We start from the raw sequence: 16778 nt of genomic DNA, 5'->3' as shown, positions 1-16778 counted from the left end.
ACTGTATATATAGTTTACAATAAATATCTGGACTGTCAAAATTCGACCCTGTTAGCAGAGAGGAAAAAAGCACAAAAAGAAAGAAGACAACGGTGAGTAGAAAACAAATGCAAAGAGACAAATACTAAAATGAGGACAGAGAATAATAAAGCAACATCTGATGGAAAGTGCCAAAGGACACACAACTAATGAAAATGTAAAATCGTTTTTCATATTCTTTCTACACCTATACATGTGTTCAGAGTTTTTTCCTTGTAAAAACAGCTATGTGCCCTAAAGGAAGCAAAGCTAATAGATGGCAGTGTGCAACTGCCACCCAGTGCGTCCATCTGTCAGCGCGTCCATTTTTGTTCATGTTTGCTTGTTTACGGCTCTTTGGTGATGCTCCAGAAGTCTCTGTAATTACTGCCAAGGGTAGACTTTGATGCACCCAGATATTCAGTCTACTGATAGGCCAAAATGGAAGCAGAGGTAAAGATGGAGAGTGGAGCACTATGGTCCACTTTCCGTAATGGCTGGTCACAGTTTTGTTGTTTGTAAAACGATTTAATCGGAACGCATTTAGGACACACCACAGACACAAACCTCCTGGTGCTCTGCATCCGCTTGTATAGATTTCCCTGAAGATCCCTTAATTTAACAGCTTCAGTTTTAATTGGACTGCGCTTTGTCTTGTCCCGTTTCTCAGCATCCCACTTAACACGGGAATAGATCAACCATATCAGCAATATCCAGTAAAGGTCACACAGTCACACCCAAGCATGTCGATACAAACACAAAACAAACACATGCCCTTTTAGACTGACCATACACACACTCTTACACACATATGCATTCCACAATCAATTTCCTGTTTTTATATTGTTGGTTGAACCCATTGCATTCCATTACTGGCTGATGTTAATTATGTGAGTTTTATGGATTAGAACCGCAGCACACTGAGAAGCCAATATTTAATTTCCTGTGTGGTATCAGTGCACTGTACTGACTACCAGGGATGAGACAGTTAAACGCTGACACAAATCAGTAAAGACGAGCAATGAGGCTGAATGTGAGGAAAATTAAACGCCACGAGAAAGTCTAAAACAAAAGAAGCAAGGTAAGTCCCTCACAGGTTAGAAATGAATTGTGTTTAAGCTCCAAGTTATCTGTAGGAGTTGAGATTTATCTGAAAACTGCTCACATTAAGTTTCACAGTTTGCAGCACATTGACACAGTTTTATTAGTCTGAAGCAGTCTTCATTCAGGTTTCTGAAAGCCTGAAGCTCGTCTCTATTTTCAGATTTACAAATGCAAACTGAGCATCGCAAACGTACGTGAAAAAAAATCCCAGAACCCAAGCTGCACTCATTCCAACTTTGCAACATGAATACAAGCAGCTACGTTGTGGGAGAGGCTATGAGACTGTGTTCAATGTTTCTCTATACCTGCTGCCACCTGATGCTATTTTCCGGAAACACAACATACCGTTTCACTTCTACGCCGACGACTGTCAAATTTACTTCGCCCTAAGACACAATGGCACATGCTCTATTCAACTTCTGCTCAACTGCCTGGCTGACATCAGGGACTGGATGGCTTTAAACTTCTTAAGTTTCAATGAAAAGAAGTCTGAAGCCATGTTGTTCCCTCCCAATGACACGATCACAAACCACTGCATTGACCTCTCCGCTCTAACCCTGTCGGAAAAACAAAGAGTCACTAATCTGGGAGTGATAATGGACCCTTCCCTGAAACTTAACAATCATGTAAACATGATTGTTAAATCATGTTTCTTCCAACTGAGGCGGCTGTCTAAACTGAAGCCCATATTGTCCAAAAATAACCTGGAGACAGTAATACATGCATTCATTACATCTAGGCTTGATTACTGCAATTCGCTCCTGTTTGGTATCAGTCAGACCTTCATTGCACGACTACAACTGGTCCAGAATGCAGCAGCCCGATTTTTAACCAGTACAGGCAAAAGAGAGCACATTACACCAGTTTTGGCCTCACTGCACTGGTTACCGGTTCACCTTAGAATCCAGTCCAAAATACTCCTGTATGTCTACAAATCGCTGAACAGTTTCGCACCCCCCCCCCCCCCATCTCTCTGATCTGCTACAACCGTATGTCCCACCACGTTCCCTGAGGTCAGCGGACCAGTTGCTCCTCACAGTTCCAGGAACTCGTCTTAAGCGCAAAGGGGACAGGGCCTTCTCTGTAGCAGGACCAAGACTTTGGAACGAGTTACCTCTGCTTGTCAGACAGGCCCCCTCCCTCTCGGTTTTCAAATCCCGTTTAAAAACTCATTACTATTCAGTAGCTTTCAACATCAGAGGATCTGTGTTTTGAACCTGTACGCTCCACACTGGTTTGTCGTCATATTTATTGTCTGCATCGTTTTTATGTCTATATTTTGGATTTACTTCATTTTGTATATTGCTTCATGTGTTGTCTGTTGTTCTGTCTGGACAGCACTTTGGTTTGCCTTGTCGCTGTTTTAAGTGCTCTATAAATAAAAAGGTATGGTATGGTAATGGTATTAATAAAAAATGTTATTACCTAACATGAATGTTTTATAACGAGGTTGCCAACATTTCTGGAGAAAACAAGTTAAAAGACAAACTGCACACAAAAAGGCCATTAAAACTCATTTTTGAACTGTAGAGCAACAGTTTTACTACTAAATAAGCTAGGTGCACTGGTTGATCAACTATATTAAGCAAAGGAAAAAAAAACTGTTTTCTTGTTCATGCATTGTTCAGTCCTACTATTCCATAAAAGTTTTTTTTTCACTTAAAGTAGGTAACATGTTGCTTGCAAATCTGAAACACACAAATCACATGTTTTAGACAACTTTTCCCCTGACCTTTCAATTCTTTCTTATATTTGAAATAATATATAACTGATATCTGTGTTCAACTGATGAATATTTGTCCACAAATGAGGTCTTTTTGGTTTAACATCACAGGAAAAGTTGTTCCAAGACCAAAGGTGTCATTTTATTGCCCTTTTTCATTTAAGACCTGGAAATAATACTTTTTTCATTCCCCTTTTGTTTACAAGAAGACATTTTTATTTTCTGCTTAAGCCCTGTGGCACATAATACTCAGCATATTCTTTACCTCATAGTCTAAATCTAGATGATCAAACTCTCCGTTGGTTCTGAAGTGCTGAGTGTGTCCATCCAAGGTGAAGTTGACATTGCGACGGTAGCGCTCAATCATCACTAAGTGCCAGTGGTTGTCATCCAAGAGACTGCCAGTGGTCACGGAGGTATGCCCCAGGATGGAGCCATACTGGTTACTGCCTGTAAAAAACATTCAGGTGTAAGAGTTATGAAATGCCACTGAGGACTGTGACAGTGGGGTGGTTAGAGATTAAGACCCAAGAATGCAGACAGCATGTAGAAGGATGGCTGGTAATTGAAAATATATATATATATTCATTTAAACTAAACTAAACCAATATAGGCAGATTTGACAAAAACCAGAGCTGAGACAAGACAAGATTTATATACAAGGAACGGCAATGTTTGCAATGTTGCATTTACATGTTACGTGTTTGTAAGATTATCTTCTTTTTACATCTATTAGAATGCAAAATATAAAATATTTTGAATATGACAGGTATAACTTTGTAAAACAACGGCTCAAATTGTTATTTTCCTTTCAATACATAGACTGCCTTATTGTTTTTGTCAATTAAATGGATTGACTGTACTTAGCACCTTACCATCTTATCCAGATACTAAAATCTCTTTACAACACAATCTGTGCCCTTATTTACCCATTCATACAGCACTTTACTACATCTATACAGATAATAATCAGTGTTTTGGATCTCATTCATACACCGATGGGACACACTGGAGGCAATGAGGGGTTCAGTGTCTTGCTCAGGGACACTTTGGCATGTGACTACAGGTGGAATCCAACGCCCAGCTCTTGCATTGGAGGATGACTGCTCTAACCACTCAGCCACAGTCGCCCCGATTAGTTAACTAGTTGGCAGCACAGAAGCTTGAGCAGGTGATCAGAAGGTTGCTGGTTCAATATCCCAGACCGACAACATCAAAAAGTCAGTGGGAAAGGTGAAACACCCACATTTTTCCCATTCTGGGTCCTTAAGCAAGGTCCTTAACCCCCACCATCTGCTCCCTGGGTGCCCTAGACAGCAGCTCTCTGCTCCACACAGAGGCTGTGGAAGCTCGGTGGTCTGTGGTTGCGTCAGGAAGGGCATCCGGCGTAAAAATAATTCCCAAGTTTTCGTGTGAGTTAGTTCACTGTGGGGACCCCTGAAGAAGGGATCAGCAGAAAAAAAAAAGTTGGAAACAACCAATGGAAAAAACATATATATGTTTTTCTTTACTTGTACATGTTTAGATTTACTTTTACCTCACAGGAGCCGTCGATCCAGAATAAGTTAAAATGTTGACTTTAATTAATTTCAATTCATTTCAAAAATACTTTATTAATCACAAAGGTTGTAACCTTCAAGTTGTTGTAACTCATTATCCTTGTTTCATTAAGAGATGTTGTAGATACTGATGACTGTAGGCAGGAAGGATCTCATGTAAAGGTCAGTCCCACAGTGGATCTGAAGAAACTGTCCGCAGATGCTGTCCTATCCGTCCACCCAGACTTGGCTGGCCTCTCAGTTCCCCTGGGCTGCAGAACCACCAGAATACCAGGCAGAACTCCTCCCAGCAGCCTGTTGAGCTCCTCGTCGCTGCGGACAGCTGGCTGCAGGTGCCGAGGGATGATCCTGTCCATCTGCTGTCATGAGTCGTGTTTCCTGCCATTTCCAGGATCTCAGTGGTCAGGCACTCGAGCAAAGCAGGCAGGGAGATGGGAATGCATCCACAGAGCCTCCTTTTCAACTCATTTGAGATTTGGTGCTGTAGTTGAGATATTATTTGAGCTTTTGAGATGTTAATCAGCTGCTCCCGGTTGTAAAAAAAAAACACCTTGTCATGATTACACTTCATAACAAATGTCCAAAAGTAAAAAAGTTTCAGTAAAAATCCTCCCAGCTGCACAGCATCTGATACCAGAGGAAACAATCATCCAAAAAAAAAAAGAAAAAAAAGAAGTGATTTACATCTAGAAAAAGAGGAATTAAAGTTTCCAAAAACAAAATCTCTGAATGAATGGAACAGAGCTACCCCAGCATGCAGCGGTGCAATTCTAGAACTTCCAGAACAATAGTGTAAATTCTGTTGATCTTATTCTATTAAAGGGTAATAAGCAGAATTACTGTTGATTCTCTATCACCAATATTAATTAACTTCCTTTTAATATTATGGTTTTACAAATGTATTTTGCATTTTTAACTGTTCTCTGGTCACGACTGATACAAAGGTACCTACATTTAATGTTCTCTTCCATTCAGCAAGAGAACGCGTTATTTTCTTTAGTTTTATGAGTCAACACATTTGCTGCTCACCCAGGTTTATCTGCAGTTGTAACTTGGCCTTGCGAAGTTCCAGGGTGATGTAGTCCCCCTGCTGACCCTCCCCATGGAGAATGATGCCCTCATTTTCTGACGTCTTAAACCTCAGCGCGATCACATCCTTAATTATCTTCATCTTCTTAACCTGCACAAATAATAAAACCACCATCCATGCAAGGTTATTCACCCCATACATGGCACAATATCGAGAAATTTTTGACTTTGAATCATTTGACAAATTATTGCATGTGATAGAATAATTATATTTGTTTCTATGCAAAGTATTGAGGATTAAAACAAAATATGTACCTTAAACCTGTATGATATTACCCCCTGCCCATCAAAGTTGATAACATCTGCCCCTGCAAGAGACCAGCAACAGGCATATGATTAGAGCAAATTAAAATATTGATTGCTGATTTTAATTACACAATATGCACAAACACACAAATCTAATGGTCGTAAACAAAAACTGGACTTTAAAGTTGAGTACCTCCTTACATCTACCATCCCTTAAAAGTATGAAGTATATAGTACAATAGAAGTATAATAACTCCTACAAAAAAATTTGTGTTACAGTTTATTGAAGGAAAGACTTATCGGGGGAATTTTGGTCAAGGTCAAGGATGTTTGTCACTAATGTTAACTGCCCATGAACCATGTGTTTGAGTTAGCAGAGAGAGCTGAATGAGGAGCTGCTTTGATAATGCATGTGCAGCCGGTACGCCACAGTCGCCTCTGAGTCTGGAAGAAAAGCTGATAAGTGTGTATTATTAAAAAGGATCCTGGCACGCTGTCCAATGCAGATCTTCACAACGGGGGCTTCAATGTAACATCTGTGTAAACCTATGTGAACTTTGCCCTTGCAAGTAAACTGGGTTTACGTGGGCGTGGCAGGACAATGGAACAAACTGGACAATGGAAAATAATCACAACCAAACACCAACAAGAAGTCTGAAAAGATAAAAAGAAAGAAACAGCAGCATGGAAACAATAAAATAAAACAAAACACCAAATCCATAAATCTATCAAACAGAGAATACAAAGAATCATGGATCATGACAATTTTACCTGAAGGAATGTTCATGTCCCGCTACATTTCATGCCAGAGTTTTGGTCTAAGATCATTTCATGTTGTAGACATTTTGGCCAAACCTTTAAAATAATGTTCCGTCCCATATTTTTAGATATAATGAGATGTCATGCTCACAGTAAGTGCAAGTACTATATTGTATTTCTTACATTTACATTACCCTAATTCCTGTAGACAAACTTTCCAATGGGTATTTAAATACATTAAAGACTGATGAATGTTACTTTCTCCAGATCTTTATGTCTAAATCATATTTTATGTCTCTACTTGTAGATATTGGCTTCTCACAAAGTGAGTAATAATACCCAATGGTTCGGGATTCAAATACTGTAGTGTGGTTGAGTATTTACCATTGATTCCGAATCGTTGAGGTTAAAAAAGAGACCGAGACTCAGAAGGAACAAAGTGTAGTGCTTCAGACACGTATTCGATCTTTCTATCATCACCAAGTTTTCAAGTGGTTTGTGGAGAGAACATTTGTGCATGTGTGTGATTTTACAGGTTGGAGATGGTAGAGGAAGAACGTACAGGACATGATGGTATAACAGCTTGAGAAAGATTTGATCAGCACACACACAGTTCCACTCATGCACAGTCATGCTGTTCTCATTCCAAAGTGCTTTCTTGGTTTGCCACTTATACATAAGACAAGCATAGTAAGCATGCCTGATAAACATCCTCCACCAAATCCACTTGTATCCTTCTCTGATACTCCCGTCTCTATAACCCTTCTTTTGTGCTCCATGTTTAATTTTCATCCTTGTTTCTATTGTTTCACCTCCTGTAATATGGCACAGGCACCTTCCAAATGTTATATGATAATATGGATCTGATGGTGCAGAAACGGGGATTCATCTTTTATTGATGTCACAAGGAAGATTATAATGAGCATTTTGTGAGGATGGAGGAATTAACTACTCACAAAAAGCCAGGAGGGAGAGTTCAGTGTGATTCAGAAAAGGTTTAATGCGAAGCAATTAACACATAAATAGAAAATCCCACATTCGTTGCACATATTACTTTGATCCTGTACAGTTTAACATTTACAGTAAATGTCTACACGTGAATACAGATGTATCGATGCGTGATCCTGTTAAACATACTTATGTGAGCCGTATCGATCAGAGTCGACTGTTTGCAATTAATTCACCCCAGACAGATATTTACTTGCAGGTGTGAACAGGTCCTTAAACAGATGTTGTCTGTTGGCGCCATTAGGTGTCAGGTTTAAAGTCAGCAGTGACACACAGCTTGTATTCTTTTGAAATTCCACATGTACAAGAGCCCTTACATTTTTACTCTATTTTTGTCTGACCCTTTTTTACTTTACACACTAGCTCTATTATTTTTTGTTTCCTCTCAGAAATAATACATTTTCCTGTTGATTTTTGCATTAATGGAAATGAGCATGTAAATTCCACAGCACGATGGATCAAGTCTCCTTTATGGCGTCTAGTTCTGGCACAGACACACGCAAATGTACATGAACACACATTCCTTGTGACTGCATATTCTTAGATGAGTCATAATATGGCATTGCATTTAATTATCACTCGTTTCCAAACCCCAGAATTACCATCTACAGCCAGCAGTTTTAGTGATTATGCCATGAACTCCACGTCTAAATTTATCTGCCTCCTTCTCCTCCCACTTCTCTTTTGTGCTTATCTCTTTCATCCGTTTGTTTGTCATATAGCCCCGCACTGTACCTTTCCTCTCTTTCATCTTCCGTTTGGGAAGCAGAAAAAACATTTGCGAGGCGCTGATTTTGAGAGAACTGAGGAGTCGGGGAGTGAGGGATAGGACGAACAGACAAATGTATGTGTTCTCATTTTCTGACTGAATGCTGAAGAAAGGAACAGTGACAGGGTAATCATGAGAAAGCACCGCGGGCTTCAAAACTCAACTGACAGACATCTTTGAAATATGATGCATCTGACCAGGGGAAGTGTGTGCATGTGTGTGTGTGTGTGTGACAAAGAGCGATAGCTAGAGATAAAGAAAGAGAGAAAGTGTTTATTCTTCAATGTTATCACTGATATTCCAGTTGTTAGCATGTGTTTACCTGATTTTGTGTTTTATTATCTAACAGATGTGAAGGTGTAGTGGGAAACATTCGCAACTGTCAGAAACAAACTCTAAGCTCATGTGGGACTAGACACAGATGTTTTCTAATATAAAAAGTACATCAGTGTTATTGGGGCAAGCTATACCGGTTGCATTAATTTTTATTGTCCAACTCCAAAGTAGTTGATAATATTTTTGCACATCTGTGTATGTGTCTGTATTGTTTGAGCGCAATCACTGGGTGTAGCTCTACAACTGAATAATTTTTGGAGTCAACCCAATTCAAGGCGACCACCACAGCCAACTGAACTTATCCAACACAAAAAGGGCTATACTGTAACGCATTAAGTTCTACAAAAGTTGAGCTAAAATCTGATGTGGTTGCAGCTGGCAGTTGTCAACAACACAAACTCTGAGCGTACACACAATAAACAGCCATAAAATACATATAAAATGAAAAGTAAATAAAAGTAGTGATGTGAAACAAAATAAAATCAAGCTACATTATGAAACGGGGTAAAATATTAAAAACAGGAACACGTCTGTGTTGATTTTTGCCATGAACTTAACAATTGTTCAAAATCCCTTAGAGAGGTCAAAGTCGACGCTTCAGATCTTTTTGCAAGGTGTTCCAGGAAACAGGAGCGGAGTAAGAAAAGGCCTTTTGGCCTAATTCAGTCTGCACTGAGGGGACGCTGCAGGTAATGTCTTGAAAGTGCACGCTGTAGCTGCACTCATGCAGTGACATATAGGAGGAGATATACGAAGGCAGCAGACCAAAAAGTGATTTAAAGATGAAACGGTACCAGTGTGAGAGTCTGTGGGAGGTAAATGATGACCAGTTAACCAGTGAATACTGGGTGCAGTAGTAGTTGCTGCCAATTATGAATCTTAGCGTGCCGTGGTAGACAGCGTCCAACATCTGCAAGGAGCTTGCATGAGCGTTCGTATAAATACAGTCAATGGCCGGAAGCCAAGTAGCAGCTACAAGGTGTTTCCTAGCATTCAGAGTTAAGCAAGATCTATTTCTGAAAACGAAACCCAGTTTTAATTTCAGTTTCTTTATTAACTTTTCAACATAAAGAGAGATGTGCATCAACCAGGATACCAGAGTATTTGTAAGAATCCACAAACTCAACAGGAACACCATTCATAGATGGGAAAGGAGGAAGGACTGTTGGTACCAACTTCCTGTTTGAAAACAACATCCCTTTGGTTTTATCAGCATTTAGCACCAGTTTGAGATGGAACAAATCAGACTGGATGATGTCGAATGAATACTGTAGAAGCTTAGCAACTGTTTTAGCACAACAATAAACAACTGTATTGTAGGCACAGCAATGCAAGCATGCATCAGGAATGTTTTGACCTACTTTACTTACTGTATGTAGATTATGAAGTGAGTGGGTCCCAAGACTGAGCCTTGTGGTACGCCATTATTTAAAATATTTAGAATATTGCATGGTATTGCACAAGGCATTAACAAGGTTTGAAAAAACAACTGTAACTCCATATTTTCTAAACACAAGACAATCTTTGTCTAAAACTCTGGCATGAAAGGTGACGGGTGATATGCATTCCTTTAAGGAACGCTAGACCTTTTAGTTTTATTATGCAGTGTACTACTATCTAAAATGAATCATTGTTATTAAATAGGTTACATACTGTGTATTCTTTCAGGAAGTAACTGTATATTAAAAATGCTTCTGTCTTGCATGTTTTTTCCCAGAGACAATGCTGAACAGTTTTTACTAGTTTTCCCATTGTATAAAGTAAACTGGTAACCACTTCAGACAGCAGGTGTACAATGTGTAGGTACAGAATGTGTCTGAAACTGGGCAAAATGTGTCTCTGACACAAAAAACTACAGGTGTTTGTCAGCCAATTTCATGTTTTGTAACCAACTGTGTTTCTACATTTGCTAAACTTGACAAGTTCATATTGAGGAGAATTGTTGAAAATACAAACATTGATTAAAAATTACGAAACCATCTCTGTTAATGGTGTTTTAGTTTTGAAGCCCATAAAAGACTTCTTCATAGAACAATCTGAAGCATCAGAAGTCTGTTATTTCCAAGGTGAATATTCAAAATATAAACCTGAAAGGAGACGGATGTCTGTTTTTATCAAAAATTATTTTGTGCGCTTTTGTGTGGGTTTGTGTTCGTGTGCAAAGTGTCGTGCAACTTGTCGTCCTTATCGTTACTGACTTGCTTCTTTTGACGAGGGAAGGAAATGAAACAAGGGAAATGTAATCAGTGAAGCTGAGGACTGACTTGAATACAATGCATGCCCTTGTATTCGCACACATACAGTCACGTGAAGTCACAAGCCAATCCACACACTGCTTAACCGCATCTCCAAAATGAAAGATGTACGCGTGACACTTATAGCAGTAATTTATGCAGAGCCGTAATTGAAATTGTTATCAAAATCAATTTGGCAGCCTTTAATAGGATGAGTGCAAAGAGGCAGCGAGAGAGGAAGCTCCCTGGATAATGCATTGGCTAGAAAGACAGTTGACGACTGTTGGTGTGTCTGCATTTGTTTTCCAGTCTGAAATGGTGCGTTGCGTTCTTGTTTTGTTAGTTATTAGTTAAATAATTTAATGATTAGAATTTGTTTTAAACAATGAAAACAACAACAAAAGCTGGATCAAATAAAGCAGTCAGAAATACAAATCAGTCTGCAAGCTTCACTCTGTAACTGGACCTCCTGTCAGGAGGAAAACAGGTTATTGTTGATGTTAGGAGGGCACGTTGTATCACACTGAGCACAGGAGCCCCTCGTGTTTTCATTCTTCACTTTGCTGACACGTGACTGTGCTGCTTAATTCAGCACAAAATAACTCAATAAAAACTCTTCTCTCATGATTAACAGTGGGAGAACTCATTAACATGCAGTTTAAAGCTTGGCACTTCACACTCTCCAGGTTTTAATATTAATAGCTCCTTAGATGAGCAGTGAAACATTTTTGAGTACACAGCAGAAGCTCAGTTGCTTTGTTTTATAGATAGAAAGATATATAGCTATTTAGATAGATATTATAACAGCATAATGATGATACTTTATGTACAAAAACAATGTTTTGGAATGTGTTTGCCTTCACTCACAGTAAGAGCATCCATAAACTTCTATCCGGAGACCAATACGTCCCTCTTCACTCCAGGCCAAAGGGATGAGCCTCAGGAAGCGAGCCACAATTCCCTGCTGCAAATCATGGCGAACTGCACTTTCTGAGTTGGAGTTTCCAGAGAAGGCCTGTGAAACCAGAGAGACAGTAATTAAACACATTTAAGCTGCAAACACACACTCAAACAAATACCTTCAGGAATAAGGACTAGAGTATTTGTCCCTAGCACTAGTCCATAACCGTAAAATACAAACTCATAAATAACACATTGTAATTATCATGAGTCTACATCTAAAATACCCAACACCGTTCAACTGTGGAGGAAAATAGAATAAAATTGTTTATCACATTAAAAATGCCTGTTTGTCAATTTTTATTTAGTTTTATTACTAAGTTCCACATTATGAATCTTGCCATAATATCACTGTGCTGCCAAATACCAAATTCCCCAAACAATGACCATAATAAAAATAAAAAGTGGTGCCAGAAATACAAGGCAAGCAGTCGGCGCTTTTAAGGAAGCATCTAAAACAGAAATGCAATGAACATGACGCAGGCTATGAAAGAGGCTTGTTCTTTATTGGTGCTTTAAATGCAAATATTAAAAGTTACTTTGGTCAGTGCAATTGACTTTATCTGCTGTCAGTTCCAGTGACATCAAAACCAAACCAGAGTTAGTGATTGGTGAGCATCATGCATACGTAAACTTTTCCTACAAGTTTAGTGTCAGTAAACAATAAATTTGCCTTTACGTACATCAGTGGTATTTTCTATGTACTGCTGAATAACTGAGTTAACAAATGAGTTGTTATATAAAGTAAAAAGAAAAATAACATTTCTAACGCAATGTGTATGTATACTAGTGGCAAAAGTTGTGCATCTACTAGCCCAAATGTTTGTGGGAGTTAAAAGGGAGTTGTATTACCTTGACTTGCTACATTCCAACAGACAATTTAATATATTCCTATATTGTGAATTGCTAAAGTTTGCCCATCAGTTTGACACACTTTGCAGAACCATGCTAGGTGAGATGACGTACAAAACAGTGACTTGCAATGAGAAAAGCAACATGAACAAACCAAAAGGTGATGCAGAAACGACTAAATAAACACAAGAGTACCTTAAAATACATGAATATATGTTTTCTGTTGCTACTTGAGCTGAAACAACAGTGAGGATGCTGGTGGCAGGACTAACAGTGACAATGAGTGTGACAGGCACCGTGACACAAAGCAGCAGGAATATCCCCCAAAGACCAGGCGGGAAAACAAAAGTGACATGGGAAGGTTGACAAAGATGACACGGCTTGTTGGGCTTGCTTCATGAGGATGTAAGATGATGTCGCTAACAGACACTCAGGGAATCACAAGATATAAATGTAACTGCTCCTTATTTGTTTTCTGTTTGCTTTTCAAACCGTGATTTACATAAATAGAGGCTTGATTACTACATTATTGAGATTTTATAGTATAGATAGGTGTGTTCCATGTTCTCTAACATAGAGTTTGGGTTACCTTTAAACTTTGTTACACACTGTAGTACATACTTCCTTCACAAAAAGTACTTTACTTGGGTTAAAACAATTACATTAAATAGCTGTTGATATGTTAGATTTCTGTTCTCTACATCATGTTAGTTTTAATCAACCTGTGAATGTTGGAAATACTGTCCCATTCAAATAAATTCACTTTATGACAACTGGTTGGTTATGACGTGGTTAACCTTGAGTGAGCGCTTCAATGGAAAAAAAAAAGCACACGTTTATAGTTAGTAAAGTAAAATTCACTTTTAGGGCTTTATTTTTCCACAAGCGTGGTTGCATGTTTCCCTTTTGGTTTGGTTCCTCTACAAGGAACTTTAGGATGCAGATCACAGGTGTCTAATTTGGTCTTGATCTTTATTTTCAGGTCAGCTGCCCTTGTTTCCAGTTCATCAAGGGCTTTTCAGTACTGGCTCTGATGGTGGTGATGCTGATATATCCCCCTTGACCTGACTTGCCATGGATCCCCTTTGTTATAGAGCCTCGTAAATCTTTTGGTGTGATAGCAGATTTTTCTCGAGATTGTTGGAACACTGGGTCTAAAGTTGTCTGAGTACATCTGGATGTTGAATTTCAAACTTTGTAAAGTTCCTACATCTTTCCCATATAAACTCCTCCCTCCAGCATGGGTTGTAGCTTTGCAAATATGTAATCTCTATCCCCGTTCGTGAACGTCTCATTGCAGTATCCCATTTTCCATCAGAATGTCCTTGGTCTCCAACATGTGATGTGGATATTATATTAAGGTATCTCTTGTTTATGTAATATACTGCTCTCTGTCACCCACTAAAATATTTATTTCATAAGGGGTTGATCAAGATATTTTCTGGTTGCTTCCTGAGTCTATTCAGCACAAAGCCTTGCGTCTAATTTCTAACAACTGCCATTTTTTTTGTCGGATCGATTTTATGCACATCATCTCTGACTTTAAAACCACAGATGCTAATAATCAGACAAAAAACAAGATATTTTACATAAAGACAACAAATCAAGCAGCAATGTCTTGGTGGCCTTGTCCATTTCCCATACATAACCCGTGATTAGAACATGTCCAAACTGTTTTATCTTCATCGCAGCATGACAGTCTTTATGTGTTGTTTCATGCATCATTGCTGTAAGTGGATTGGATGCCAGATCAAATAACTGGCTGCCGGAGTGAATCTCCTGACATCATGTTCAATCTCGTGTTTTGATTTATATATGACTTTTACCTGGAGGTTTGTGGTGTGGTGGCTGTGAAGCGAAGGTTGAACATGTGACTGAAGGGTTCAAACATTGCTCAAATGTTTTTACACAGTGGAAAAAGCAAAACAAGACAACCTTCTTAGAAACACAAAGAATAAAAAATCTCATAAAATACCACACTGATTGTGACCTTTCTAAACAACTTGTTTTATTTTCTTCTGTTTAGCATCTTCACTTGACCCAACACGCGAACCTCTTACTTCCCACTAATCCACCTCACCCCAATCCCCAAACTATTTTCACTTCTGTGCTTTTGCCTCCTCTGTGAAACAAACATGCACACAACAGCCGGATCCCCGAGCTATTATTCTACACACACATGCACAGAACATCTGGTGTAAACCACTGGAGAGAAATATCATTAATACCAGCGTTGGTAACTAGAGAGCAATGCACCAAGCAGACATGTGGGCAGGGCTGAGGATGAGTGTGGCAGGAGAGAAAAACCGCTCCAACAGTCGGCTTTGGCCTGACTCTTCAGTGACCCAAGAACGTACCCCTGAAGATATGTTATCTGCAAAGGAAGAGATGGTCAAGAGTTCACAGTGAGCTCAGAGCTCCGGAACATCCACTGTTCCTCGCTTTTATTCTGAATCCTTACCCTTTATCTGGGAAAGGTTAACTGAAAACACACACTGTTATTAGCATCCTGTTTTAGGTTTACACAGCTCCACATGAGTCATACGGAGCCTTTTGGAATACTTTGACTGCAGCTTTTACTCTCTGCAGGTGCTCACATCCTGGAGATCTGGGTTAAGTGACTTACTCAGTGGTAGTACGGTGTTTTGAAGAGGGCTGCAACACTCGCAGAGTTCTGTGGGAATGTCACCAACAGTGAAAAATTGTTTTTGTAGTAAAAAAGGGAGTGCCTGTTAGTCATGTGGCAATCAAGCCTATTCAGTAGAAAATACCATGTTCTCAGTTTTTAAATACAATTTTGTCTTAATTCTGAAAAAAGAAAAACTCTTGTGACTGATTGAGCCAAAGCTATATTTGATAGTTGCCTGAATGTGGTTAGAAAATATACAGTTGTGTAAAAATACTCATCTGAGCTCAAAAAGCATCTCTGCTCATATCAAGAGAACATTGAAAACTGAAAACATTTTTCCAACAATGTGCAGTCAGGTCATCTGGACAGTTCCTTTTTTTTGTTGTTGAGAGATGTTTCACCCTTCATCTGAAAGGCTTCATCAATCTGAGAAGTGTCATACAAACTGTTTTACCCTCCAAGCAGTACACTCCTACAGTGGACCAACCAGTTTGCTGGTGATAAGATGGTTTCTGGGGGCCATCCTCTCCCTCATCGACTCCTCCCAGGCAACCACAGCCAAAGTGGTTCAAGACATCAAAGTTCATGCTCAATAATCCAGGTAAAGAAATCCAACAATGTGCAGTCAGGTCATCTGGACAGTTCCATTTTTTGTTGATAGATGTTTCTCAGATTGATGAAGCCCTTCGGATGGAGGGTGAAACGTCTCTTTAAAAAAAAAAAAAAGAAACTGTCTAGATGACCCGACTTCACATTGCGGGATTTCTATACCTGGATTATTGAACATAAACTTTGATGAACACATTTTTATTTTGCAATACACCGACAGTTAATCTATTTCCACACAATGATTCCCACAGTGTTTTTCTGTTAAACCTAAAGTCAGACTTTGTAGAGGGGTACTTTAGAAACAAGGGCACTTTAACATACAGACTGAAAGAACCAGGTATCAAACCCTCAAATTGCTGATGTCCATCATTCTTGTGTCTGAAGAGGTCTCCAGTCCATCACAGGGACACACAGAAACAAACGAGACAACCATTCATTCTTTCTCTCACCTAGGGACAATTTAGAGTTACCAATCAGCCTAACATGCATGTTTTTGGTATGTGGGAGAAAATGGGAGTACCTGGAGAAAGCACACGCAGCATGGAGAGAACATGCAAAGTCCACCCAGAAAGGTCCCTGGGGTCGAGATTCGATCCCACACCTGCTCACTAAGAAGGAACAGCTCTACCAACTGCACCACCGTGCTACCTCCTACTTCAGTTCTCAGTGCTTTTTGTCCAGAACCATAAAAGTCTCAAATTTTAAAATGTATGTGTCCAATAGTGGGAGCATACAGAGACCAAGCCACAAGAAGGCCAGCTTGTCATTTTAGCAGCTCTGCAGTGTTAAAATATTATGTTACTAAAACTTATTTCATGGTTGAAAACATAAATAATGGAGGATAAAACAAGACAAAGGGTATTGAATATTTTCAGAGGCTTTG

General features: G+C 39.2%; 1 protein-coding gene across 1 annotated transcript in view; it reads right to left on the bottom strand.

The window, feature by feature from the left end:
* Positions 1-16778, bottom strand: part of cntnap2a (contactin associated protein 2a) — a 412697-nt gene that overhangs the window by 186185 nt on the left and 209734 nt on the right. Inside the window, exons 4-7 of the mRNA XM_037694005.1 lie at positions 11713-11860; positions 5749-5801; positions 5434-5584; positions 3111-3295 (exon numbers count right to left, since the gene is read on the bottom strand). Coding sequence (XP_037549933.1) covers positions 3111-3295; positions 5434-5584; positions 5749-5801; positions 11713-11860 — 537 coding nt within the window. The remainder of the gene's footprint in view (positions 1-3110; positions 3296-5433; positions 5585-5748; positions 5802-11712; positions 11861-16778) is intronic.

The sequence above is a fragment of the Nematolebias whitei genome, chromosome 20 (assembly GCF_014905685.2).
Source record: "Nematolebias whitei isolate Nwh7 chromosome 20, NemWhi1, whole genome shotgun sequence".
Lineage (NCBI taxonomy): Eukaryota > Metazoa > Chordata > Actinopteri > Cyprinodontiformes > Rivulidae > Nematolebias > Nematolebias whitei.
The sequence above is the reverse complement of the archived record's forward strand: the minus strand, read 5'-3'. Positions and strand labels throughout refer to the sequence as shown.